The following is a 27,322-nucleotide window of genomic DNA, read 5'->3' as shown; positions in this document are numbered from 1 at the left end:
CTCATTGGAAAAAATGATTATTTTTCAGAGCTCATTAGGGCCAAGTACCATCTAGATTAATTAAGACTTAGATAACATCCCTCCTGATTCCAATTGTAGTTAATATTTTGTGATGCTTTATGATGCCTCTTGAGTTACGCCTTCAACTGCTGGTCCCTGGGCATCCATCACTGAGCGTTTATTAGGCTAGTTCTGTATGCCAGCCACCTTGTAAGGCATTAACGGCATCCATGTGGAAATGTGACACGAACATCCTCAAAGTATCTTTTTACCCTCTTGGGAGCTGTGGGGGAGGAGAGTATCTCCTGAGCACCTGCGTAGCTAGGCAGTTTCTTGAGCATATGCCTGGTGTGCTGCTGCTCTCTTTGTCAAATGAGACCGAAATGGGTCCAAAGGTGAGAGGGCCTGCTAAAGGTCACACGTCGCAGGGGTGAGAGAAAGATAAAAAAGCGTTCAGATAGGTGTTTCTGAGATCCCGTCTGAGTAGCTAGGGGGGTTTCCTTCTACAGTAGAGACCTGCGAGGGGATACGATTTCCAGAGGAGGTTAAGCTTGTTTCAGGCATGTTGTGTTTGAGATTTGCAGTGCCCACGTCCAGGGGCGTTGGGGTCAGCCCCTGCCGAGGAGCTAGGCTGTGCATGTAGTCCTGTAGCCTGAGGATCAGCCAGGGGGCGGAGTGTGGCGCAGCCTTTACCACACCAGTTGGGACGTCCCCATTCCATTATCAGGGTACCTGGGTTGGAGTTCCAGTTCTGCTCCTGATTCCAGCTCCTGCTAATGTGCACCCTAGGAGACAGCAGGTGATGGCTCAAGTAGTTGGGTCCTTCTCTCCCACATGAGAGACTTGTATTGAGTTTCTAGCTCCCAGCTCCTGGCTTCAGCCTGCTCCAGCCTCAGCTATTGTGGGGCTGGCTTGCTCGCTCACTCTCTTTCTCTGTGTGTGTCTGCGTCTCAAATAAAAAAGACAAAAATATCCCTGGAGTTTAAAAAGCTCAAAAAATTGGTGCATTTTATTCCTTTATTTCAATCAAATTGCAAATTCAAAAGCATCACATAAATCCAAAACAGTTTTAGGTTTGTTTTCTTTTTTTTTTTTTTTTTTAAGATTTATTTAAAAAGCAGAGTTACAGAGATGCAGAGGCAGAGAGAGAGATAAAGGTCTTCCATCTGCTGATTCACTCCCCAAATGGCCACAACAGCTGGAGCTAGGCCAATCCGAAGCCAGGAGCTAGGAGCTTCTTCCAGGTCTCTCATGTGGGTGCAGGGGCCCAAGGACTTGGGCCATCTTCTACTGCTTTCCCAGGCCATAACAGAAGTAGAGGAGCCGGGCTTCAAACCCGTATGGAATGCCGGCTCAGCAGGTGGCAGCCCTACCCGCTGTGCCACCAGGCTGGCCCCAGCTTTGCTTTGTTTAAACACTGTGTGTGGGTGTTTCTTGCGTCTTTCTGAGCTTTCTTGGTCCATCAGAAATCCCTTATGATTACTTGTTGTCCAAACACATTAAAGCCTGATAGTCTCTCTGCCGTTTTGGCAATGGCTAGCTTCCTTTTGGAGCAGTTACAGTCTAATGAAGAAAATACTGAAAATGTGCAAACATTGAGCCATCTGCAGGTGATGAGCGGGCTCTCAGTGCTCTAGTTTTGATTGAGTCTGAAACGTCCCGTCTTCAGCTCATGCTAGTGCTTGTGCTGCCTGGTTCACTCCCCAGATGGTTGCAATGGCAGGAGCTGCGCCAGTCCGAAGCCAGGAGTCAAGAGCCTCTTCCAAGGCTCCCACGCGGGTGCAGGGGCCCAAGGACTTGGGCCATCTTCCACTGCTTTCCCAGGCCATAGCAGAGAGCTGAATCGGAAGAGGAGCAGCCAGGACTAGAACCGGCGCCCAAATGGGATACCGGCACTGCAGGTGGTAGCTTTACCTGGTACACCACAGCGCTGGCCCTGTCCCTTTGGTTTTTTGCAGCTTCATTTATCTCATCTTTGAGTTGGGTGCTGGGCTTCTAATGTTCCTTCTGTGATTTTTCCAAGTCCTTCTTTCTTAGGGGGATTGAAAAGTTTAATGAAGGCATTTGGGATTCCTCCAAGGGCATGGATTGTTTACATCCAGATGAGCTCTGTTATTACCATTCCAGCCCTGTTTTCTTTTTAAAGATTTTTTGATTTATTTATTTATTTGAGAGCTAGAGCTACATACCGAGAGAGGAAGAGACAGAGAGAAAGGTCTTCCATCTGCTGGTTTTCTCCCCAAATGGCCGCAATGGCTGGAGCTAGACCAGTCTGAAGCCAGGAGCATCCTCTGGATTTCCCATGTGGGTGCAGGGGCCCAAGCACTTGGGCCATCCTCCAATGCTTTCCCGGGCCGAAAGAGCTGGATTGGAAGAGGAGCAGCCAGGACACAAACCAGTGTTCATATGGGATGCCGGTGCCGCAGGCACTTAGCCTGCTACACCACAGCACCGGCCCTCTAGCCCTGTTTTCACCGCTACATTTCTGCATGGGCATGTAGGGAAAATGTCTATGAATGTATCCATCAGACAGCAGTGTCACGACATGCAGGATGTGTTGGCATCAGGAGTACAAAGCCTTACGAGATACATTCCCAGAGACCCCTGTAGCGTAAGAGAGTGTCTGGGTGCTGGGAGGTGTGAAGGGGTAATCATTACTCAGGACTCCTGTTGATGGCCTGCTCTGGGTCTCAGCAGTAGAGCGTAGTAGGCGGTGGGCACACAGAGAGGAATGAGACGGAGCTCAGGAACCCACTGTCCTGGTGCTCGTCTGTGGATGCCTGGAGTGTCTCAGTCTCACACGGCACCAGATAAATCCCCTTTGCACCGAGTTCCTGGAAGTTTTAAGAATTGCTGCTACAGTTAGCAACACTAGATCCTTTTCTCTGAATTCTGTTCGGTGCGTTGTCAGTCAAGTGGCATTTTCTCAAGCAGCAGCCATTGTGAGACCCCCAGAACAGAAGGGCCCAGTACAGAGGAAGTTTGTTTCTTGCTCACTCAGCAGTCCAGGGCTGGTGGTCAGGCTTCTTCCATTTTATGGCTCCTGAAGCCCCAGGGGCTTGGACTCTGCATGCTCATTAGGGCTGGCTTGTCACTTTCAGGTGACAGTAGCTAGGGAAAGAGAGCTGGTGTGAAAGCAGGTGGAAGAGACACACCCAAGCTCCCAAAGGCTGGGGAGAGACAGCGTCACTCCACTCACTGTCCCTCGGGGAGAGCTGGGACCTACTTGTCTTGCCAAGCCGTCTGGGAAACGGCTGCCCAGCTGTGGCGTCCCGTGTGTATTCTGTTCTGCAGAGAAGAGAATAGATTTTGTTAGACAGCCCGTGGACCAGTGGGACTTGTCTTGATGAGTTAATTCCCTGGGTCTCACATGAACATCTGAGGTTTGGGTTTTTGAGTTTTTTTAAATTATTTTATTCTTTGAAATGCGAAGAGAGAGACAGTTGTCTCCTTTCTGCTGGTTTACCCCTCCAGTGCCCACAACAGCTGGGACTGGGCCAGGCCAAAGCTGGGAGCCAGAAACTCATTGCAGTTCTCACGTGGTTGTCAAGGACCCAATGACTTGAGCCATTGGTGCACCTCGCAGGGTGTGCATTAGCAGGAGGAGAGAATTGGGAACAGAGCTGGGACGGGAACCCAGGCCCTCTGAGGTTGGACATGGGCATCCTGAGTGGTGCCCTAACTGCACGTCAAATGCCTGCCTCTGTAACGTTGGAAGGAGGGCATTTCCCTGGCCCCCTTCCTCTCGCTGAGTGTTTGTCTTCAAGGTGACTTAGAGAAACAGAAGGGATCATCCTCGCCCTCCCAGGACTTAGGAAGCAGCCGTGGGGGTCAGAGGCTGCAGCGCCCGCGCCCACTCAGGGCTGGGTGTGTTCCAGGGCTCCACGCAGTCTCAGTGCGTGGCCGTCAAAAAGGGATGCAGTGCAGCTGTTGGACTGACAGCGTGGACTTTGTTAGGGGATGCTAGAAACGGAAATCCAGAGATTGATGCAGAAAGCGAGAGGTCACGCGTCACGCCTCTGCCTTCCCAGGTCCCAGAGGTGCCCGCAGGCGCGGGAAGCCGCCCGGCATGGACAGCAGCGCTGCTCTTGTTCCAGAGGATTCAGCTCCTTCTGCCCCCTGCCTGCTGTCAGGCGTGTGTGGATAATGTACAGAACAGCTGCAGTGCTTTCTGAGTAGCCAGTGAGACCAGGCGTGCACAGGCAGGTGTGAAGGCAGCGCAAGGGTTGGATCCCTGCGAGGTCACTGTTGGCTCAAGGATGTAACAGAGATTTCTGATTCAAATCATTTCAACAGCCTCAGTGAGCTGTAAGTCACGTCCTGTAAAATTTACCATTTAAAAATGCACAGTTCAGAGGCTGGCTTTGTGCCGCAGCAGGTAAAGCTATCACTTGTTATGCTGGCATCCCATATGGGCACCGGACGTGGTTTGCATGTCCCGACTGCTCCACTTCTGATTCAGCCCCTGCTAATGGCCTGGGGAAAGCAGCAGAAGATGGCCAAGTGTTTGGGCTCCTGTCACCCATGTAGGAGACGTGGAAGAAGCTCCTGGCTCCTGGCTTTAGTCTGGCCCAGTGTTGGCCATTGCTATCATCTGGGGAGTGAATCAGCAGATGAAAGATATCTCCCTCCCCCTTCCTCCTTCCCCTTCCCCATGCCCTGACTCTCTGTCTTTCTCTGTGTAACTCTTTCAAATAAATATATTAAAAAAAAAAAAAGGCACAGCTATTAGTTTTTAGTAAATTCACAAAGTTGTACAACCACCATCACTCTCTGATTCCAGAACATTCCAAAAAGAAATGCTTAGCCGTCCCTCTGTGTCCCCTCCCCCTTGCTGGCAACCAGGAATCTCCCGACAATCTGTCCGTCCCTGAGCGTTTGCCTACTCTGGACGTTTCATATGGATGGAATCCTAGGAAACCTAAGTGTCAGGGCCAGGACTGGGACTAAATTCTTTTGTCTCCAAGTTGCTAGCACTTCCCTTCCGTTATCATTTTTTCTGATGTGTTTCACCTCCCAGGTGGAACTTGGTCCTTTGTAACGTCAGGTTGGCCTCACTCACTCACACGCGTGCCGGGGCTCCCACCGCCTGGCTGTCATGGCAGCGGCTCCTGGCCTCAGGAGGCAGGTTTCTCCCCTCTTAGAGTGAGGCTTCAGCGTGGCCCTCCCGACCTGGGCACCTGGACGTGTAGGCGAAGGCTGAGTGACTCAAACTAGGTCATGGCATCCTTCCTCCTGTGCCGGCAGTTTCACGGCTAAAGTCCCAGTGTAGAGCGAGGTTTACCAGCTGCTCTGCTTCCTTCTCCTTCCCTGTGAACTTAATCTTGTCTCCTTGTGATTTCCCTGCCTCCTCCAGACTGTCTGATGTCCTCATTTAACCTGGATGGTGACACACAGCCTGTGACTTGTGAACTCAGAGCTCCCACGGGAAGGCTCTGGCTGTTGAAAGCAAGCTGTCCTGTAGGCTGTGGCATTTGAGACACACAGTCTGTGACAGAGCCACTGTCGTTCTACTGCACCCCTCAGCACCTGCACCAGGTTTCGATCTGTTCTCCTTCAGCTCCCCGAACCCTGTCTTCACAGACTCTGAATGAAGAAACCCTGGGCTTCGAAGCACTGCAGCCCCCCTCAGTGCAGTCAGTAGGAGCGCATTCTGTCCACAGTAGTTCTAAGAGACAGCGAGGGTAGGCTGCTAATGAGATGAAGATTTCCATTCAGCGTCCGAACTTCTGGAACACAAGCTAATCATTTCAGAAAAGAGAGCAGCTTTGCCTCCGTCTGAATTTATATTCAGAATCCACCCGTTTTCTTCTCCTGACTTGGATTGCTCTGAGGACTGGGAGACCACTGGGGACAGTGTAGAGAGATTGACAGGTGGCCCAGGTGGAATACGTTTTGTCTACGTGGCTCAGACAGCCGGCAGGTGTGCTATGCAGCAGCTCTGGGCAGAGCCATGCGGGGCAGGGAGGCGCAGGGTATCAGGGAGGGCTTGCTGGGCTCTGGCTGGGGGTGTGCAGCTGTCCTTGAAAGTGCTGTGAAATACTATGCTTTGACTTAAATGGGTAAACAGATAAACTTTTTAAGTAGGAGCTGGCTTCCTGGAAGAAGATGGATTGGAGCAGGCCTCGAGGCCGGGGAGGGTTTGAGCAGGAGGTTTGTGCTGCGGCACCTGGAGTCCACTAGTTCTGGCTTGAGATTGAGCTCTGGCCATTATGTGGCCTTAGATAAGTTGCTGAAACTTTACAGTGGGCAAGGAGCTGTTATGATCCAGACCTTGCGCAGTTCCTGGCTCAGTAAGACTGAAAGGTGAGAAAGAATAAGGGACAGGGAAGGAACTCCCACACAGAGGGCAGTGGGGGAGCAGCGCTGGGGCCCCCAGTTTCAGTCGTTGAGTGATGGCCGTCTTCCACCAAGGAACCTGTATGCCCTCTGGAGTGGCACCCTTGGCCTTCAGCTGCCATGTGGCTTATTTGTCCTGCCCTGGCTGGCTGTGGTACCTGGATAACTGTGTGTCTTTCTCTCGCATCCAGGAGCGCCCCCACTCCTGCCCGTTGCTGCCCAGCCCTGGGAACCCTGTACAACACCAACACGCTTGAGTCATTCAAGACTGCAGACAAGAAGCTCCTCCTGGAACAAACAGCAAACAAGGTCAGCTGGGAAAACGTGATGTGTCTGTCACGGAAACCACAGTGGGCACTCAGAGTTGTTTGTGGACCCTGGGTGGTTTCCCCAGAGAGAATACTCCCAGCTCCCTCCTTATGTGTGGGCTGGAAGTTCAGGGAGAAGACATTCAGGGGAAATCCAGGGGTGGCAAGGTACAGAGGTTGGAAATCGGGTGAGCTGGGAAGCCACATGGCCTCTCTGAGTATCTTCCTATAACTCAGTGTCGTCTTTGTCTTTTGGAGACCTTGACCATCCTGTGCTTCATGATTCTAGGAGGTGATCGTGCAGCCTCTCCTGAGTCATCAGGGCAGAACCCAATCACTTCATCTGACTGGCAAGGCCCTTGCTGGCCTGGCCCCTGCTGACCTGTTTGTCCTCTGTGTGCTGTCATTCTGTCCCTGCTTCCTCTGTCTCCATCACAGCAAATCACTTGAGTCTCGCTTCACCTACTTTTGTTCTCTTCCCTCTCCTGGGAATGCAATGTTCTTTCTGCCTGGAATGCCTTGCCTTTGTCTCTCTCTGTGGGAAATGTCCTCATCTGGCCACGCAAGAGGTGGACTTGGACTCAGGAAGTGCAGTGAAAGAGCCTCTGTTATCGGTCTTGCAAGATTGGGTGTCTGATGAGCAGGCTCGCCCACAGCAGGTACAGCGAGCAATTTCTGTCATAGCACACAGGTCCCTCCCTCGGTTCCCTACTGGCTGCGTACCATGGAGTATACAGTCTTCCCAGATGTGGCCTAAGTTACAAAGTTACCTTCCTCTAGTGAGTCGGCTGCTCCCTGACATCCTGTTTTCTGGGGGAATGTGGCACCATCTGCAAGTCAGCTGATAGTAATTTTCCAATCCTTGTTGAAAATGGACCACCAGACATTCTGCACTCCATGTCTGTTAGTGAGACCGAAGAAAGTGGAAGGTGGGGGCGGTTATCCCAGTCTGTTACCCACTGAGTGGAGTCTGATCTGTACGTGTGCAGGGGTCGGGGAAGGGAGTTTCCGCCTTGGGCCTTGAGGCGTCCTTCGTGGGAGACGCAGCTCCTGGTCGGCGGTGATGGTCAGTGTTCTTGGCCTGTGACTTGACTTCCCTGGCCTGCTGTTTGAGCTGTACCCTTAGAAGGGCATCTCCAAAGAGTTGGGTCAGGTTTTTTCCACAGTGGACCAAAACAGGATGCTTGCCCCAGGAACACACCCCCACCCAGGCTCAGACTCCCACTCCCCAGCTTTCAGGGTGTCCCTCACTTGTCTGAGGTTGTCAGCAGTCAGAGCTTCTCCTGGCTTATTTCCTTCTTGACCCATAACTGGGGGATGGTTCTTACTGGCCCAGATGTTGTCTTGCTCAGTCGTGTCGCTCCCTCTCTTTGTGGAGGAGCAACACAGGACCCTGCGCTGTTCTTTCGTCTGCTCGGCCCTCCCCGGGTTTGCTGCCGGTTCTTCCCGGGTTGGCTACTATCCCTTCCACCTCCGTGGAAGGGCGGTTCCCCCTGGCCGCCTTCCCCACTTCCGCAGGGGAGCGGCACACCGCCGGCCGGCTCTTCTCGGGGGCTGCACAGGTGTTCCCCTTAGATGTTCCCGGTGCATGCCATCTCTTTCCTCCTTTATAGTCCTCCTCCGCCAATCCTAACTCAGCTGCCCACACGCCGAGTACGCTGCTCTCCAATCAGGAGCAAGTCCTACAGTTTATTAGCTGAACTGGAGGCAGCTGTGTACAAACTGTTTTCTTCTCTCCCAGCGCCATATTGTGGGAGAGCAGATGCATAGAATAAGTCTTAATTCCAGTAACTTAGTCTAAGCCCGGGTTGCTCCCCACAAGTCGGTAACACAAGGTTGAACAGCCAGCACCCCTGAAACATCTTGTCTTCAGCAGCTCTGGCCAGTGCCAGCTTCTGCTACATAAACCTGAATTTTCTCTTTTCTTCATCTTGCAGGACAGTCAGGGGAATCCCAGATAAGGGTTTCAGAAGTCCCCAAATACAATGCATCTCCGGAAAATGCATGGATTTCGTGGTTTTTTTTTTTTTGTTTGTTTGTTTTTTGTTTTTTTGATTTTTTTTTTTGCATTAAAGTAGGCTTGTTTCAGTTGCACTTTTCCACGAACTTTTTGAAGTGCCTTGCATATTTCAGACTATCTCCTCTGGGAGTGCCTTGCAGGCTCCTTCCCCTGCTGCCTCCCCGGCCCCAGGAATCCTGCCTGCTTTTCTGACTGCCGGTCCTGGGTGGTGTTGAACTCAAATCCTCTGTGCCCGTCTCTCGGCTTAGATTGGCTGTGAGCTTCTTGAACACAGGGACTGTTGTTGATTTCTGAAGCCCACCTGTGGCTTGTGTGTAGTGGACGGTAAGGATTTGCTGAAGGACGTCAAGAAGGCACGAGGCTGACCGCAGAGAGCAGGTGCCTGGGCCTCTCACTTTGCTCAGACACCGGAGTGAGTGGGGTGGGCAGAGAGGCAGGCGGTGTGAGGTGGGCACAGCGGGATGGTGGCCCTTTCCGTGCCTGGCGGAAGCGGTGGCCGGCCGGTGAGAGAGACGAGCTCACCTTTGGCTCCACGTGTCCCTCGAGATACCGACTAACCTGCCTGGCACTTTTCTTTCTTCCGGCAGATATGGGAGTCCATTAAGTCAGGGGCTGCTCTTGAAGACCCCGTGCTCCTCAACAAGTTCCTCCTCTTGACATTCGCAGTGAGTGCGGGCTCCTGGGGCTCGGGCATCCCCTGGTGCAGTCCCCGGGGCCGTCAGGGCGCTCTGCGCTCTTCCCTCTGCAGCTGTGGCTTCCCCCTCATTGGATTAGCAGCCAGCCGGCGCTGGCACCTGTGACTGCTGGCGGAATCCATTCGTTCCTGCCCAACTCCTGGCAGCGAGCGTGTAGGTTGTTTGCACGGTGGCCCCGCTCCTGCTACTCCGCGTGAAAGCAGGGGTTTCTGCGCCGCTGGCGTCTTTACTAAACGCCGTCCTGCAGAGCGCGTGGCTGCGTCCAGCCAAATACGTGAAAGGGGCTTCTGGCCTTGAGGTCATATCTAAGGCCTGACCATGTGACTGTTTAAAAAAGAAAGGAGTGAGATCTAATTAAAATGAACATTGAGGGCAGCATTGAAGAACAAAAGAAATCTCAGGAGTGTGGCAGAGCTGCCCAGGGAAGTGGGAGTTGAGAGCTGGAGGGAAGGGCCTGGTCTCCGGGAGTGGAAAACAGGGAGGGGCAAAGGCAGATTGTGGAGGCATGAGCTGCTCACGTACACGCACACACAGATGTGTTCTGTGTGCATGCAAAGGCACTTCAAAAGGTGTGTGGAGAATGGAGTTAAAAGATGAGTTTACTTTGTGCAGAAGTTATTGAAGTCCATTAGGTTTGTATTTACTTACTTATTTTTATTGGTAGGTGGAGAGAGACAGAGGGTGGTATCTGAAACTCACTATTTCAGGGCCAGTGTTGTGGCACAGTGGGCTAAGCCTCCACCTGCAGTGCCAGCACCCCATCTTGGTGCAGGTTCTAGTCCTGGCTGCTTTTCTTCTGATCCAGCTCTCTGCTTTGGCTTGGGAAACCAGTAGAAGATGGCCCAAGTGCTTGGGCCCTTGCACCCGCATGGGAGACCAAGAAGAAGTTCCTGGCTCCTGGCTTTGGATCGGCCCAGCTCCAGCTGTTGTGGCCATTTGGAGAGTGAACCAGTGGATGAGAAACCTTTCTCTCTGTCTTCCCTTCTCTCTGTCTGTAACTACCTGTCAAGTAAATAAATAAAATCTTAAAAAAAAAATTCACTGGTTCACTTACTAGGTGCCCATAACATCTTGGATGCCCACGAGTCATCCAAGCCAAAGCCAGGAGCCAAGAATTCAATCGCGGTATCCTATGTAAGCAGCAAAGACTCAAATATTTACTTATCTATTTATTTATTTGAAAGATAGAGTTATACAGAGAGGGGTAGACAGAGAGAGAAAGAAACCCTTCATCTACTGGTTTACTCCCTAAATGGTCACAAAGGCCCAAGACTGGGTAGGCAAAAGCCTGGAACTCCATCCAGGTCTCCCACATGGGTGCAGGGCCCAAGCACCTGGGCCATCTTCTGCTGCTTTCCCAGGAGCATTAGCAGGGAGCTGAATCAGAAGTAGAACACCAGGACTTTTACCGGCACCCATGTGGGAGGCTGGTGTCACAGTCAGCGGCTTAACCCGCTGTGCCACAGTGCTAGCCCTGCGACCCAAGTAGTTAAGCCCTCACCTACTGCCCTCCAGGGTGTATATTAGCAGTTAGCTGTATTAAAAGCAGAGCCAGAACTCGAAGCAGGCATTCTGATAGGGGATGCAGGTGTCCCAATTGGCATCTTAACTACTGCCAAGTGCCCACCCCCAGTTTTCTTGTAATAGGCAATTTTTATGAACTTTTTGAAGACTAACTCGTATATGAATTTAAGTTTTTTGTACCAAAATAAGTTTATCTTTCAATTCCATTATCCATGAGCTTTTTGAAGTACTCTAGTGTGTGTGTGTGTGTGTGTGTGTGTAAAACTAACAAATCCCCTGTAATTATGTCGGCTGTTTTATCACATGTGTGTCCCAGACGCCCACTGCGCACCCTGTTGTATCCAACGTTCACTGTTATAAAAACCATTGTAGTGAACAGTGGTGGTCGTTTTCCTCTTTATTTCAATTCTTCAGAGTAAGTTCTGTGGGGCGGGCCTGTGAGTGTTAATGTTGCCACCTGGTAACTGGTTTCACCACAGCTTCTTCAGCTTTGGTTGTCTTCTTTCCCACTCTGCTTTTTTGTTTTTTCCAAGTTGTAAGTTTCACCCTTCCTTCTTCCCCACTGTATCTCCTGAATGTTGTCTTCCTAGTAATAATGTGTGTGTGTGTGTGTGTGTGTTTCTGTCTATTTATGTGAGAGATAGAAAGAGCTCCAGTCTGCTGGTGCATTCCCCAAGTGCTCGTAATGGCCGGGATTGGGTCAGACTGACAGATGCCAGGTGCTGAGAACTCACATGGGTGGCAGGGATCCATGACCCCGAGCCGTTGTCACTGCCGTCCTACCGTGCATTAGCAGGAAGCTGGGGTAAAGTGCCAGAGCCAGGGCTCAAACCCAGGTGCCCTGCTGGCATCCTGACCACCATGCTAAACACTTGCCCCTTTGAAAATATTAAAGGTTTCTATCTTTTCAAATCTTCAGACACAAAGAGCTTTATGTTTAATTTAGACAGAGTTCTTTGTAATGTGAAAAGAATCCCAAGAAATTCAAGCCTTTTGACTTCTGAAGATGACCCGATAAAGCAAGCTTCTCAGACTGTGTGAGGTCCTTCATCTTGAATTGTTTAACCTTTTACTAAGACGGGCGAGGACGAGTCACTTAAGTACAAAGAGTAATCTGTGGGGATGATTTTGCTTCCTTTCTGCTGTTTTTAGGACTGAAAGGACCAGATATGTCATTCATTTCAGTCTTGCTGTTTGTTTTGCCCTTGTGAAATGGGAGTTTTACCTTAACTGATCAACCAGTGGCAGAATTAGACTGCAGAAACTTTGGTTACTCAACTTCCTCATCTGGATACATACTTAAATATATAAGTGTATATTTAAAAAGTTACCAAGTGGCTGGCACGCGGCTCACTAGGCTGATCCTCCGCCTGCGGCGCCAGCACACTGGTTTCTAGTCCTGATTGGGGCGTCGGATGTCCCAGTTGCTCCTCTTCCAGTCCAGCTCTCTGCTGTAGCCCAGGAAGGGAGTGGAGGATGGCTCAAGTGGTTGAGCCCTGCACCTGCATAGGGAGACCAGGAGGAGGCACCTGGCTCCTGGCTTCAGATTGGCGCAGCGCGCCGGCTGTAGCAGCCATTTGTGGGGTGAACCAATGGAAGGAAGACCTTTCTCTATCTCTCTCTCACTGTCTAACTCTGCCTGTCAAAAAAAAAAAAAAAAAGTCATCAAGTATGATTCCATTTATGGGAAGAGTGGTTGCCGGGGGAGAAGGGGAGGAGAGAGAAGGGAGTTTCTGTTGGTAGGTATGGGGGGTGTTGGGGGTATTCAAAGTGTTTTGGGACTAGTAGCTGATGGTGGCACAAGCATCCAGGTATACTAAAAGAAAGGCCCACTAAACTATATACTTTAACATCGTAAATTTTAAGCATCCAGGTTTCAGTGGAAAATATTTGTTTTTTAAGATTTTTTTGTTTATTTGAAAGAATTACAGAGAGAGGGAGGAGAGGCAGAGAATTTCTCATCCGCTGGTTCACTCCCCAAATGGCTGCCATGGCCCGAGCTGGGCTGGTCAGGAACTGTGAGCTTCTTCCAGGGTTCCCATATGGGTATGGGGGCCAAAGGACTTGGGCCATCCTCTGCTGCTTTCCCAGGTGCATTAGCAGGGAGCTGGATGGGAAGCAGAGTACCCTGGACTCAAACTAGTGCCCATATGGAATGCCGGCACTGCAAATGCTGGTTTAATTCACTGTGCCACAGCACCGGCCCCCAAAATATTAATTAGTCAGATTGCATTGGTGGTCAAGCATGGCAGAGTCCGTGGGAGAAGGCTGCCTGGTCATAGCCATGTGACTCTGGGATCCACCTCATGGGTGACTTGGGCCCACAGGAGGCCTCTGCCTGGAAGACAGCCCCCGAGTCCCTTTGCCAGGCCACTTCCCCTGGCTGGGGAGTGGTCAGAAGTAGCCGTGGTGGTAGAACTCTTCTGGCATCCTGGCTCCATAGGCCTTAGAGCCGCCTGTGGGGCTTCCAGTGACTCCTGCACTCGCGGGATCTCCACGCCTCGAGGAGGGTGGCTGATTCCAGAGTTCATTCATCTTATTTTTAGAGAGGCTCATGTTTGCTTTGTATACAACAGGTGCTTAATTGTTGAGTTTCACCAGTAAGACGTGTCAGAAATCAAAATTTCATTATCGCAGGCATGCGTAGGTACAGTCATCCTCAGTATCCCAGAAACTGGTTCCAGGAGCCCCCATGGATACCAGAATCAACCGTGCTCCAGTCCTGATGTAAAATGGTGTCATCCTTGCATGACTTACAGACATCCTTCAGTGCTGCATACACGGTGGTTACCCCACAAGATAAAAACATCTGCATGTTACCACAGGTGCAGTTTTTATTTTAATTAATATTGTCAATCCGTGATTAACTTCGTAACTGCAAGACCCATGGATCCACAAGGCAGCTGTACGTGAGCAGCATGGCTTCCTTCGTAACGTGTGTAAAGTATTAGAGAATGGTAGCCGTGTGGAGGCCATGCCTGCTCACGTGGTGCACTGGGTGTGCATGGTTCAGTGAGGAAGAAGCTGAGGGTCCAGGAGCCAAGTTCTGATCCTCATTCTGCCACTTGCTGTCTTTTCCATTGTTGTTCAAGTGTCTGTTACGGAGCTTCAGTTTTCTGTCTGTATAATGGGGTGACAGCAGTGACCTCCCAGCGTGGTTTTGTGAACTGATACACACGTGGTGCGTAAAGCAAATTGTGTTCATCGTTATATTTTTAGCATGTGATAGGTGAAAGTACTCAGAAATCAGAAGCTCTGGGTGCTGGGTTGTGTTTGAGATGAGAATATGGCAAGTCAACCATGCTTTCCTCTCTTCATTAGCTGTGAGAAATTACATGAATACATGTGTTTCCATTTGATGTTTGGTGCTGCACTAATACCGTGTGTTATGTCTTTTATTCTAGGATCTAAAGAAGTACCACTTCTACTACTGGTTTTGCTATCCCGCCCTCTGTCTTCCAGAGAGTATACCTCTCATTCAGGGGCCAGTGAGTTTGGATCAGAGGTTTTCACCAAAACAGGTATCAGCACATAAAACAAAGTACTGGTAACATTGGCTTCAGTGTGCAAATGTTGGTATCTGGACAGACGGGCACTGCTCTGGACAAGGAGGTGCTAACTCTGGAAGCCTCCAAAGCTGGCACTGGGAGCAGGCTTCTTTTTTCTTTTCTTGTTTGGAAGACAGAGTTACCAAGATAGAGAGAGAGACAGAGGTCTTCCATCTGCTGGTTCACTCCCCAAATGGTCATAATAGCCAGAGCTGTGCCAGGCTGAAACCAGGAGCCCAGAGCTCCTTTCAGGTTTCCCAAGTGGGTGCAGGGGCCCAGGTACTTGGGCCATCTTCCACTGCCTTCCCAGGGAGCTGGATCGCGCACTGGCTGCCATATGGGATGCCAGCGTCACAGGCAGTGGCCTTACGCACTATGGTACAGTGCTGGCCCGGGAACAGACTTCTTGACAGAATGTTCACAGGGTCATTTTGCAGATGCAGTCAGCAGGAGTTTTCCAGGTTTCCGTGGTGTTTGGTGAGATGCTAAGCCAGCAAGGAGGGTTACAGGGACACTTTGAAAGACTGCAAGAATCTACCAAAACAGAGTCTTCACACTGAGTGGAGGGAAACCTAAGGCATCGTTCTGCGGGAAGAGCGTCTGAAATCACACAGCCCTCTGCCCTCTGCCCTCGTGCACGGCGGCAGGACTGCCCCCTCAGGAGCGGCACGTGCACAGCCAGTGGGTGCCATCTCACTGGGAAGGAGGGTGAGGTCCTCGGAGGTGATGGGAGAGGAGCAGCTGGCACGATCAGGCTGCGGAGCTGAGACCCCGAGCCCGAGCGTTCCGACAGCTGTTCAGGCGAGGATTGAGCGTCACCACGACTGCATCACTACAACGCTGAGTGCTGAAGCCCGGGGCCCCTGTGACTGTTTTGAAGGCAAAACCAAGAACAAGCTCTTTAGTATAAACCCAAGGTTGTGGTTTGTGGGACTAATTTCCAGAGAAGAAATCCTACGAGAAGGGGGGTGAGGGATGCTCGTGCTTGGGGAATGACTGCTGGCGAGTGTGGGCTTTCTTGTAGGAAAAATTAAGAATGCTATGAAACTGTCACTCTGATGGTGACACCCCTGTGACTGGATTAAAAAACTCATGAGGTTGTGTACTTCAGTGTGGCGTTGGAGTGGTGTCTCAATAAAGGTCACGGCAAGGTTCCTTGTTAAAGATCATGGGAGGCTCACGGTCACGTTGCCCCATGGGGCATTCATGCTGGCCAGTGCAGGAGAGATGGAACATCTGTTTCCTCGCCGACCCTCTGTGGTTGGCAGACTCGGGAGCCACCACACTGCGGCCCTGTCTAAGGTGCACACCGTGCACCTGAAAGGGGTCGCGTAGAAGTTACGTGGCAGTGTCGCAGTGTCTGGGTGCACATTTACGTTCATTTGCTGCAGAAGAGGAGCAGAGGTGCGATCGGTCATTTCCACTCTGCTGGCCTCAAGGCAGCTTCATGTCAGGTTTTAGCTCAGAACGACAAGTGTTTGTCCAGAGAATAACCTCCTGTTTCCTATTTGCAGATAGAGGCCCTGAAGCGTGCGTATGATGATCTTTGTCAAAGAGAAGGAGTCACGGCCCTGCCTTACTTCTTAATCAAGTATGATGAGAACACGGTGCAAGTCTCCTTGCTTAAACACTACAGTGATTTCTTCCAAGGTCAAAGGACAAAGGTCAGAGAAACTTTGAATGTCACTTTTTTATCCAGTTAAAAAAAAAGTTTGAAGTTTATGTTATTGTAGATCACTGCGACTTCAGACTCGATTAGATTCCCTTAGCTCCCCAGACGATGTCTTAGAACGTCGCTTTCTTCCTGCGGCCCTGTCCTGGGCTCCCACATTCACTCCTCCTTCGGAGGTTCCTACCCCATTATGCTCAGGGGAGCTGTGGTTCCCTCCCACTGGTGGTTAAGGTAGTCTCAGTGTCCCTCCTGTTTCCTCATCCTCGACTTAGTTCAGCTCTGGACAGTGGGAATCCTTGCTTCCTGTCTCGCTTGATGCCACTAGGGACACTTTTCCTTCAGTGACTCACGATCATTGCCTCATTCATTGACCCGGCCCCACCTAGTCTCCTGCTCCGGCCCCCTGAAACCATTGCTGTGGCTAAGCTTGTCTGGGTTTCAGCAGACGCCTGCCACCCGCAGGCAAACCAAATATACCCAGAACTTTCCCCTTTTTGCTCCTGTGGGGTCATCTTTCCCAAACATACGGTGCCAGGGAAAGTCCTATGAATGTCTCTACTGAAATCTAACCCTGTCACCAAGCCTCCCCTGGGGCGCGGCCGTGTGATCCCTCCCTCTCTGGACTCTGCTCTTGTTCTCCTATTCTCTGTCACAGAGCCAGGGCTTTGGCTGCCTTCCTTCCTGCGCTGTGCTGGGCTGTGTGTTCCCAGAGGGCAGGACCCTTGCCTCAGGGATCTGTGTCTGCTAGTGTCTGGCACTTGTCTTTGAGTGAGCAGAAGAATATAGTAAGCATCTTTGAGATGTCATCGGCTACATAGTAACAATAATTTCAGCAGCCGTGGAGGAAAGTGGTCTTACCTGATAGCCCAATTTCCCTTAGCCAAGCCTGTCTTTTTTGAGAGCTTTTTATGTTCCCACATTAGCATTTTCTTTTTCAGAAGAGGCCCTTTGTAAAGTAAGGTTGGAGGATTGAATTCTCATTAAAATTCTCAGAACTGCAGCTGAGTAAGCAGCAGTAAGACTAACCAGGAATGACCGAAGCCCAGTCCCGGGGGTCACGTGGGGACAGCAGGCAGGACAGGTGGATCCGACAGCAGCCAGGGCTCAGGTCTCTCACACAGCGCAGCTCTGCTGAACGGAGCAGGAGTGATTTGAGGAGCTCTTTCCTGTGCGAGAGGGACTTTCACCTCCTTGATCTTGTCATGCTAATTCTGTGAAATAGGTGTTATTAGAATCGCGTTTTCTGTGTGAACAAGAGACACAAAGGCGTGGGGTCAAATTGTCTGATTCCCCAGCTCTTGCCCTTAGCGCTTCCCACTTGCTCGTTGTCCGAGCAGAGGCAGCCGCTGCTTGACCTTTGCAGTCGACACTGCTGGAGAGCTCTGTGACCTCGGCGGAGCTGCCGTGCCCGGCCTGGCCTTCGTACATCAGTGAGATGGTGGCGGCACTGCCTCCTCCCGGATCTGTGAATGAGGTGCCCACACATAGCAGGGGCTCAGTATGCATCCGCTTCCTTTCTCCCATGATCAGATCCCTGGGGGGGTTTCCAGTGTCCTGTCCCCGAGACCAGCTGCCAGCCATGGCCAGGCACAGCGTCCCTGTGACTTGGCTGGGGCTGTATCTCGGGAAAGGTTGTGATTCCTCAGCATGTGTGTTGGGCCAGGAATTGTGAGATGCAGTCAGACCTGTTCTCACAGGACCTCAAGGGGCCTGGACAGCGGAGGCCTTGACTCGTGGGCAGTTCGCTGGAAGTTCTGGGTGGGTAGGAGAGGAGCAGAGTAGTGATGCACACAGTGCCCTGGCTGGTTCTAGAGAGCATCGCCCGGCTGTGCCCACTGGTGGCCTTCAGGGGTTCCTGGTCTCCTGGCTGGCCTCTCTCGCCATGGCGCACTGCTGCCCAAGTACGGTTTCCAGCCTGCACGCTTGCTGATGTCACTCTTTGGTTTGAAACTCCTCTGGGTTCCTGTTGACTGCACTCTGCATTCAAGGCCTCTTCACATCTGGCCCCAGCCTGTCACTCCAGCCTCATCTGGTGTTCTCCAAGATGCATTCCCTCTTCTAGCTACAGCTCTGCCCTCCCAGTGCCTCCTCTTGCCCCAGCTGTCTCCCCTTTGTCCCCTTGTCAGTCACCACCCCAGGAAGCACTGACTGATTGCCCATAGCCTCTCGCCTCCCTCCTTTGCATTCTGGTAGCAGCCTCCTTCTGCACCCACGGGTTGGTTTGCTCGCCTGTCTGCCTGTGCACACCTGTGGCACAGGGACCGGATTTCCCCCCACTCTGTATCCTTTACACGGAGTGCGATGCCCGACACTGGTGCAGCACGTGACGGGGGTGTGGAGAGGCAGAAGAGGGCCCTGTGGACTGATGTACTCAGATACGGCTTCCAGGGAAAGTTAGCCTCGAGCAGAAGCCCAGCGAACAGAACTTTGTGTAACTTGGCGTGACTTGAAGTTGTTCCTGCCTCTGTTGTTCCGGCCCAGCTCACTCTCATCAGCCGGGTCCCCATGGCTCTACGGTGTTTCTTGAGTCAGGACATTTCACAGGAGGTTTTCACCCCCCTCGTCCAAAAACAGGCACCCCCTTCAGGGTGTGTGCAGTACAGCGGTTGTGCTCTGGCTCGGGCCCTCCATCCCTGGCCTCCTCCAACCGCCAGCACCTCAGCCCCCAGGAAGGCCCTGCTCCCCGGTGAGCCTTGCGTCCTCACTGCAGGGGGCGGAAGTGTTCGGATTTCTCTGGGTTTCTCTCTCTTCGTCTCTGTTCTCTCCGGGTGAGTTTATTGTGTCCCTGAGTCCAGTGCCCATCTCTCCACACATGTGACGTTTTCTGTCCCCAGCCTGACCCTCCCTCTGGACCTGGGCCCCTATACCCAGCCGCCTGCTGTCCTCAGCACTTCACACCCCGCAAGTCCAACGTGATCTCGGTGTGTGCACCCTGAGGCCAGTCCTCTTCCGGGCATCGCTGTCACGTGAACCAGAGATCGGGGCTTTGTGCTGGGTGCTCTCCTCCGGTTCCCTCTGCGTGCCCTGGGCGTTTCGTGTCTTGGACTTCTCTCTGTCCGCCATCTTGGCTGCTTCTGCCATCACGCCCACCTAAGCTGCTGTCACTGTCCATCCCCTTTGCTGCAGGGCCATCCGAATGAGTCTCCCCACGTCCTCCTCCAAGATACCCCCAGCAGATTTTTGGCAAAGTCCTCTGACTTCTGCCACTTCCACAGTAAAGCCCCTCACTGTCTTCTTGCCTGTGCTCTGAGAGTAGCGCTGAATTCCTTAATTCAGCTCCAGGACTTGCTGCTGAGGCAGCTTCCCTGCTGCAGGACTTTTGCCTAGACAGCCTTTCTCCTCTGGAATCGCTCTGCCCCAGCCACCCCTTTGCCCTCTTAAGTGATCCTTCTTTCTATAAACTTAGTCATTTCCACAGGAAACCCTCACTGACTTGTATTGAAAGGTTCGTTTCTCCTCTTATGGGTTCTTACAGCTTTGTGCATCCCTTCTTTGCAGCAGCTAGTACGGTTGTTTTGTTTTGTTTTTGTAATTTAAAGAGAGCGAGGCAGACAGACAGAAAGAACTTCTGTCTGCTGGTTCATTCCCCACATGCCGAAGCTGAGCAAAACTGCAGCCAGGAGCTGGGAATGCAGTCCAGATCTCCCGTGTTGGTGGCAGGAACCCGACTGCTGGAGGCATCACTGCTGTCTCCCAGAGCCTGCCTTGACAGGAAGCCAGAGTCAAGGACCAGAGCTGGGACTTGAGCCCAGGTACTGCAGTCTGGGACGTGGTGTCTTCACTCCTGAGCTAAAGGCCTGTATCTTCCTGGGTAATCTTTGAATCATATCACCTTTTCTCATTTAAATGTGAACTCCACCAGGGCAGGTATACTGTTCAGTTTCCACCATTGTACCTGATGATGGAAGAGTAGGTGCAGGCACTCAGGGTTGGGAGCATCTCCATTCCGTGTCAGCAGCTCTACCTGGCTCGTTATATTTAGTGTGGCCATTCTGCTGTATGAGTAAGGCTGTGTGGTTTACAGAGACTTCCCCAGATTGTCTGTACACCTGTAGTTCACGTCTAGTGAATCACGGTCATGGTGCGTGGTCTGACAGGTGGGGGATGGATGTGGTCTGCAATGGACAGTTTAGAGCAGTGGTTCTTTTTTATTGTTATTTACTATTTTAAAGACTTGTGGATTTATTTTTTTGAAAGCAGAACTACAGAGCAAGGGAGACACACACACACACACACACACGCGCGCGCGCGCACGCAGAGAGAATCTTCCATCCTCTGGGTCATGCCTCAAATGGCTGCAACAGCTAGTGTTGGGCCAAGCTGAAGCCAGGAGCCAAGAACTCCATCCTGACCTCTCACATGGGAGGCAGGGCCCCAGATGCCTGGGCCATCTTCCCTTGCTTTCCCAGGCCATTAGCAAGGAGCTGGATCAGAAGCAGTGTAGCCAGGACTTGAAGTGGCACTCCAATACTGGATGCGTGTGTCAGCTTAACCTGCAGTACCACAGTGTTGTCCCCAAAGCAGTGGTTCTTACTTTGGGATGGGGTACAAATGAGAAAGCTCTTTGAGAATTTGGTGGCAGCATGCTCCTGGCCTCAGAAAAACGCATGTCTGTATGCAGTTGTGCATCTGATGTCGGGACTCACAGAGCCCTGTGACCCATTCATGAGGATTTGAGATCCTGGCTTGCAGGAAACGAAGGGGAGGACAGGAGTTAGCCTGCCTGGGTGGGCGCCTGTCGGCTGCTGAGGTCAGGAGGGGAAGGAGCCATCCCTGTCTGCAGTCAGAGTGGGGCCTTGGCAGCCTGTGGCACTGTTCATGCCACTCCCTGTGAGCCTGGGCTGGCTCTGAGGGATCAGGGCTTTGCCTCAAGGGAGCTCACGCTAGCTGCCGGCCGCTGTGCGTGCCATGCCCTGAGGGCTGACCCTGTGCCCAGGTGTCACCACTCAGCGTCGTGAGCCGCTGCCAGGGCGCAGTGTTGGCCTCATTTGACAGACAAGGAGGACAGAAAAGAGGTTCAGGAATGGCAGCCTCTCGCTCCCGCCTCCTGTCGGCATGCCTCTCAGGACAGGAGAGGGAGCAGGGCCTTTGTGCCCTCGCTCCGAGCTTGCTGTGGCAGAGCAGGAAGGCAGCCATCCGGGCGCAGCAGCCTCTGTGTGCACGGAGCCTCCGGGCCTCAGCGTCTTCATCCTGTACAGGCACACGGAAAGGACACCCTCCTCTCGGGGTGGGGTGAGGACTGAGAGATGAGGGGTACAACAGGCCTCATGAAGTTGTACTCACATGGTGTCATTGTTTCCACCGTATTTTCTTAGAATAGTTTGTCTGTTCGAGAAAAGTTTTGTTTGGATTACCCTCAGGCTGCAGCTGTTCCATAAAAATGAAGTGTTGAGGCCCTGATTCATGCAGCCAACTGTGTCTTTGCCAAAGAAAAGCAAACTCGTATCCATTTGATTTTCAAAAAACTTAAAGAACTGAGGAGTGGCTGCCCTGCGAGGGAAGCCCCTCTCCAGGTTGGCAGCCCTGGTCCGCCCGGGAAGCTTTGGTCGTTCATTATTGGTGCTGTCTTCTGTGACTGGTTTCCTTCCATTTCTGGGATGGCGTGGAGCTGTTGCCGTGGTTTCTTCCTGCCGGCTCTTTCGGCCTGACTTCCAGTTACGAACGCTGTGGCACTGCCACTCAGTACTGTTGCTCCTGTGTCTGACTGTGTGCACAAGCATAGAGCTGAAACAAACTTTCACAGAATGTTATTCTGTTTTGCCATCTTGGAAAACCCTAGTTGTGGTGCCCGAATGCTTTCCAAGTCACACGTGGCTCAGCGCCCGTGGTTTGCGAAATGCTGTGCGACCAGCCGGTGGCTGTTTTGGGAATACTGGCAGATAAGTGAACTGTACTAGATGTGGTTCATTGGTTTTATTTCTATCTGCTTCTCTCCATGCTTGAAATCTCAAAAAGTTCTTAAGCTGTTGTAGGTCCTTGGATTTTTTCTGGGTAAATGTTTTGTGTCTGAGTATCTCCTTCTAATCTTCGTGAAGTGAAGATTATGTTGTCTCTTGTCCTGGATAACTTTGCAGTGTGGTGAGTGTTACACTGTACATCTGCATCCTTTATGCATGACACTATCGTTTATGATGCTTTTGCATAGCAGTCTGTCACACTTCTTCCCTTTTAGGAGCTGCTTTGTGTGTGAAGTTCTTCCCGTCTTTCCTCGCCTGAAGGCTAGCTCTCTAGATGAGGAGTTGCTGGGTTAAAGAGCTTGGGCATTTTTAGGTTTACACCCAGTGATTTCACTGGTAAGCTCCTAACAGCCAGCTCTGTAGAGCTTGCTCATTTCCGTGGTGCCAGCACTCCAGCCATGGCCAGCTGCGGGCACCCAAGGTGAAATCCCAGAAGCCGGGGTTGAGAAGAGATGGGAACAGTCTACTGTGCCAGCTTGGACGAGCCAGTGGTAACACAGGAGTGCTCGCAGCTGTCAGCGTCCCCAGACTCACACCCTCCCAGCATCGGACGTTACACATCTTTACACAGCTGATTTAGGATCTGTATCCCTCAGTGAGATGCTGGTTCCACTTACTGGTCGCAGTGGTGCTGTGTTGCCGTGACAGACGCATCTTTACACAGCTGATTTAGGATCTGTATCCCTCAGTGAGATGTTGGTTCCACTTACTGGTCGCAGTGGTGCTGCGTTGCCGTGACAGGTAGTCAGCTTCAGGGGCAATTCTTGTGTTCATGTCAAAAGCAGCCTAGGATACTGTCCCATCTCCATTCCTTTGGAAAAGCTGGCTTGAGTCTCCTGCGTGTTTCAGAGCACTTACTTATTGGAGAACACCGTCTGGGAAATGTTTTGCCTTGGCCTTTTTATTTGCGTGTTTTTTTTTTTTTAATTCTGTGCATAAATGGCAAAGGAGCAACAATTCCTAAGCTGTTGACAGGGCTCTTTCTTCACTTAGTGATCTGTCTGCATGGTGGCAACTGTGACCTTAAAGTGCTTTAGGCCTTTGAATATTTTCCCCATACGTTTTAAACACTTAATCTCCTGTGTATATGTCTTGTTATCAAGTGTTTAGAATAATATCTAGCAGTCATTTATTTGTCAGATAGACACGTTTCATGAAAGCATTCTTGAAAGCTCTCAAGCTGAAGTCAGCCAACCTCTCTTTGCTCTCACGTTGTGTTTCTTCTAGCACCTCACTTGGTGGACTGACTGTAACCCAAACAGAACTGTCCCGCCTCAGCAACTTGTATTCATAAACCTTCTAAACAAAGTATTTTATTTTTAAATTATGTTTTATGCCTTTCTGCTCATTTGCATTATAAAAGGAAGTAATTTTCCCAAGTTCACACAATTAATTTGCAGTAAAGCCTGTTCAGAACTCAGAACTCCTAGCCAGTGGTTATTTCTGAATGCCATTAAGAAAATAAATTCTCTGTACCCTTAGTGTGAAGCTGGTTTACCTGGTGTTGTCCCAAATGATTCCTGTCGTGATTGAGGCTCCTGAATTGGGTCTGAAAGCACTTAAAGACATGAGAGTTACTTTTGAGTCATCAAGGAATGACAGACGTGGTGTGGACCCTGTCGTTTTCCTGCCTTCTGCCCTGTGCGCGCCTAATCCGGGTGGGAGAGCAGGCTCTCAGCGTCTTCAGCTGACCTCCCTTTGTGGCTAAGTGATAGATTTCCTCTTTAGCAGATTGTTCCGGTTCTGTATTGCTCATCTTAGGTCAGGATGCTCTAAGAAACTTAGTCTTTTCTGCTCAAAAAAAAGATTCCTTATTTTTCTTAATACCGTCTTTCCCCACTGCCTTTGCACCCCGTGTCAGAACTACATTCATTCTTTGAAAGTAGCTATCTACTTAGAGCATCTGCTACAGCCTTCTAGTTTTTATAATTTAGAAACCGCTTAGTCACAGGTCTGCATTTAGAAATGAGAGAATCTGTGATGCACTAGAACTTATCCCCTTATCATCTCTGCCACCTCATTAGCCGTATCCTTGAAACTGAAGGCAGTTAACTATATAGCGGTGCGGAACTGAACTGACCAGAGCATCAGTGAAATTAGATTGGAGAGTGTAGAGTGTATTTATGTTGTTGTCATAGTAATCATTTGTTAAGTGCTTGGCTTGTTCCCAAGCTGTGTGCTAAATAGAAGCAAGAGTCACCGTGTGGGTGAGAAGTTCAGTGGTAGAGAGATCAAGTAAACGCTGAAGGTCATGTGGCGGGTGAGTGACGCAGGACCTTTCCCGAGAGCCCAGCCTCAGTGTAGGAATAGCGTTTTCTGGGTTGATCCCGCCTCGGTGCTTCCCAGAAAACCTGCTGAGTGGCCTCTAGGCCACGTAAGACGAGTTGTTAATGGAATCTGTGTTGTTTGTGACCTGCCCAGGACATTTTTCTCTTTCATACTCTCGGAAAGTTCTCTGCTTCTGGAGCCTGAGGGAATCCTTTGAGAGGAAATGATCTGATTCATCCATCCTGCAGGTGAGGAAGGAACTTCCCCCGGCAGAATTAGAACACACCTCCTTCCCCGCAGCGGGCAGTTCTCTCCCCATGAGCTCTTGGGGTACTGCTGAGGAAGACACGGCCCCTCCCCTCCACTCCCTGCTGGCTTCGTGGATAGAGTTGCAAATGGAATAAAAGGAAGCGATGACAGCTTCGTAGGTGCAGTTCATCTGTCAGATGCTGTCACCATGGCCAGCGGAGCCAGGATGGGGCAGAGCTGCCAGTGGCAGAGTGGCAGCTGGTGGCCCATGGGACCAGAAGAGCTCCAGGGAGGCCACTCCTTGATGCTGAGGCAGCCCCGGGCTGGGCATCGCATTCCCAGAATCCTCTTGCTTCTCGTGTGAAACGCTCCTTCAGAGCCAGCTTCCATCCTACCCAGGCGAGTTCGTGTTTGGAGAACCTGTAGTGCTGAGAAAGGCGAGAGGCAAGGAAAATGAACTTGCCAGGGTGCCCCGTCGGGGGCTCTGTGTGTCAGCCTCAGGTCTCTGCCTTTCAGACTCCCTTCTCCCCTCTGGCTCCCCCCCAATCCCCATCCCTGGTGCTGGGGTTAGGGGACGGGGTCCCTGTAGTGGGTTCTGAAGAAGCTTCCTAGTTCTCTGTTCACTGGGGAGCTGCTGGGCTTCAGGTGCTGTGCTAGGTCCTAGGTTTGGAAGAGTGCATGTGACAGAGGCTCCTGCCCACCCAGAGCCAGACCAGCAGGGGAACGGATGGCAAAGCTGTCTTATACTTGCCCCTCCTACAATGCTTTTTCTTCATGTGTGCCTTTTCTGAAGTCAGAGACTCCTCATAGTCGTGAAATGTATTTAATCTGGTGGCATTTCCTTCTCATTTTCACTATCAAGTTTGAAAGGGCAGTTTATAATCTATGGAGCCTTTGGATCAAGAACCCACTGTGGCTCAACAAATAATCACAGTTGCCCTAAGGGAAACCATAGGGTACAATGAACACTGTTTTAAGCAAGTCTCCTTCTCCCTCTTGAGTTCTGGGCCACAGTGCTGCAGTGATGGCATGCCTACACATCCTGGGTGTCCACTGAACTTGCAGCTGTTGGTGCTTAGAGAGTCTGGCATGGGATTGGGTGTCCCTGCTGGGGGCTGTGCAGGTCCTGGAAGCCTCCAGGTAGTGCTGATGCAGTTGGTCTCTGGGTGGCCCATGCTTTGAGAAGTCTAGAGCAGACTCTCAAGCAAGGGTTTGCAACCAGGATACACGTTAGAAGCGTCCAGGGAATCTTCCACAACAACTAAGACCCGGGCTGGGCCCTAGGCCCCTGGAGGTGGGGCCCAGGCAGCAGTGTATTAGCAGGCTCCCTGGGTGACGTCGAAGCACGCCCCATTTGAGGACCACGGCTGTAGAGGGTGGAAGAGCCCAGCAGTGCTTCTGAAAGTCCCGTGGACATGGGAGTCACCTGGGCTCTTGTGGAGATGTCCACCCCAGTTCAGCCTTTGGGGAGGGGCCCGAGCATCTGCATTTCTGGCTGCTGCTTGTGGTGCATGACCCCTGTCCTGAGATGCGTGGGAAGACACAGAGGCAGTCCAGGGTGTTCACGGCACTGAAAAATAGCCCCAACGAGAATTAGTTTTCTTCCTCTGGTCTTTGAGACTACCGTTTCTAATGCTCCCCAGACTCAAGTCCACGGCCTGGACTGCCATGTCAGAATCATGCAGAAGTTAGATGCAGATGCAGACACGGGAGGCCCGGCCCTCACTGGGGATTCTCAGGCATTAATGATGGGCCTGCCCTTTCACAGCCAGTGTTATCTCACTTACCCTCATTGCAGCTCTGTGGAGTAGGTGCTGTTATTCCCTGTGATTCAGATTTTTTTTTTTTTTTTGACAGGCAGAGTGAACAGTGAGAGAGAGAGACAGAGAGAGAAAGGTCTTCCTTTACTGTTGGTTCACCCTCCAATGGCCGCTGCAGCCAGCGTGCCGAACTGATCCGAAGCCAGGAGCCAGGTGCTTCTCCTGGTCTCCCATGCGGATGCAGGGCCCAAGCACTTGGGCCATCCTCCACTGCACTCCCGGGCCACAGCAGAGAGCTGGACTGGAAGAGGGGCAATCGGGACAGAATCCAGTGCCCCGACCAGGACTAGAACCCGGTGTGCCGGCGCCGCAGGCAGAGGATTAGCCTATTGAGCCATGGTGCCAGCCGTGATTCAGATTTTTTAAAAAAGCACCTAAGCCACAGAGGGGTCAGACACTTGTTAGCCTGAGGCCATTCGTGCAGTAAGAGGCAGTCCTCAGAACATTCTGGGTAAGCCCCATTTCTGTAAATTCCCCAGACACTGGCCCTCCCTGCAGAAGACAGAATCTCCAGTGAAGGCATCTTGAGTTTCCTGAAGGGAGATCCGTTTGTACTGAGTGAAGTAGGAGTCTGTCTGTTCACATTTAAGTCAGGAAAGTGCATCTACAAAGAGACGGCTTCAGTGTTAGGAATAAAATCTTACATGACAGAGAAGGCACCAAATATTTTTAAAGAATATCTTTGAAAAAAGGCCGTCATAATCTGATAAGACAGTGCGTTTTCAGAGATTTTTCTGAGCGTGGGTGGAGACTGCTGCCTCATCTGCAGGAGGAAGTGGAGCAGCGTTTGCCGTGTCAGCAGAATGGGGTCCCCGTCACCCGCTGCTGCAGCGACTGGAGGTGGAGAACAGCAGTGACAGCCTGACCCCATTTTTGTCAGAGTTACAGTAATGCAAATACAGCCCTTCAGAGGGCAGTGCTT

At 51.4% G+C, this 27,322-nt stretch overlaps 1 protein-coding gene and 1 long non-coding RNA gene across 11 annotated transcripts in view; one reads left to right on the top strand and one right to left on the bottom strand.

Moving 5' to 3' along the window:
- ATG7 (autophagy related 7) overlaps nt 1–27,322 on the top strand; it is a 223,788-nt gene that overhangs the window by 26,903 nt on the left and 169,563 nt on the right. For all 10 annotated transcript variants that reach the window (XM_008260431.5, XM_089306667.1, XM_070051102.2 and 7 more), the window contains 4 exons: nt 6,531–6,648; nt 9,255–9,332; nt 14,291–14,407; nt 15,949–16,098. In XM_008260431.5, the coding sequence (XP_008258653.1) occupies nt 6,531–6,648; nt 9,255–9,332; nt 14,291–14,407; nt 15,949–16,098 (463 nt within the window). The remainder of the gene's footprint in view (nt 1–6,530; nt 6,649–9,254; nt 9,333–14,290; nt 14,408–15,948; nt 16,099–27,322) is intronic.
- On the bottom strand, nt 1,081–8,292 carry LOC149124453 (uncharacterized). Its single transcript, XR_016215077.1, has 2 exons — nt 7,976–8,292; nt 1,081–3,288 (listed from the first exon to the last, which is right to left on the bottom strand). It is a non-coding gene; the product is annotated as an uncharacterized LOC149124453 (long non-coding RNA).

This window comes from Oryctolagus cuniculus, chromosome 10 (genome assembly GCF_051225735.1).
Source record: "Oryctolagus cuniculus isolate XC-2025 breed Fujian yellow rabbit chromosome 10, ASM5122573v1, whole genome shotgun sequence".
NCBI classification, from domain to species: Eukaryota; Metazoa; Chordata; class Mammalia; order Lagomorpha; family Leporidae; genus Oryctolagus; species Oryctolagus cuniculus.
Note: the sequence above shows the minus strand (reverse complement) of the source record. Positions and strands in the feature narration are given on the sequence as shown.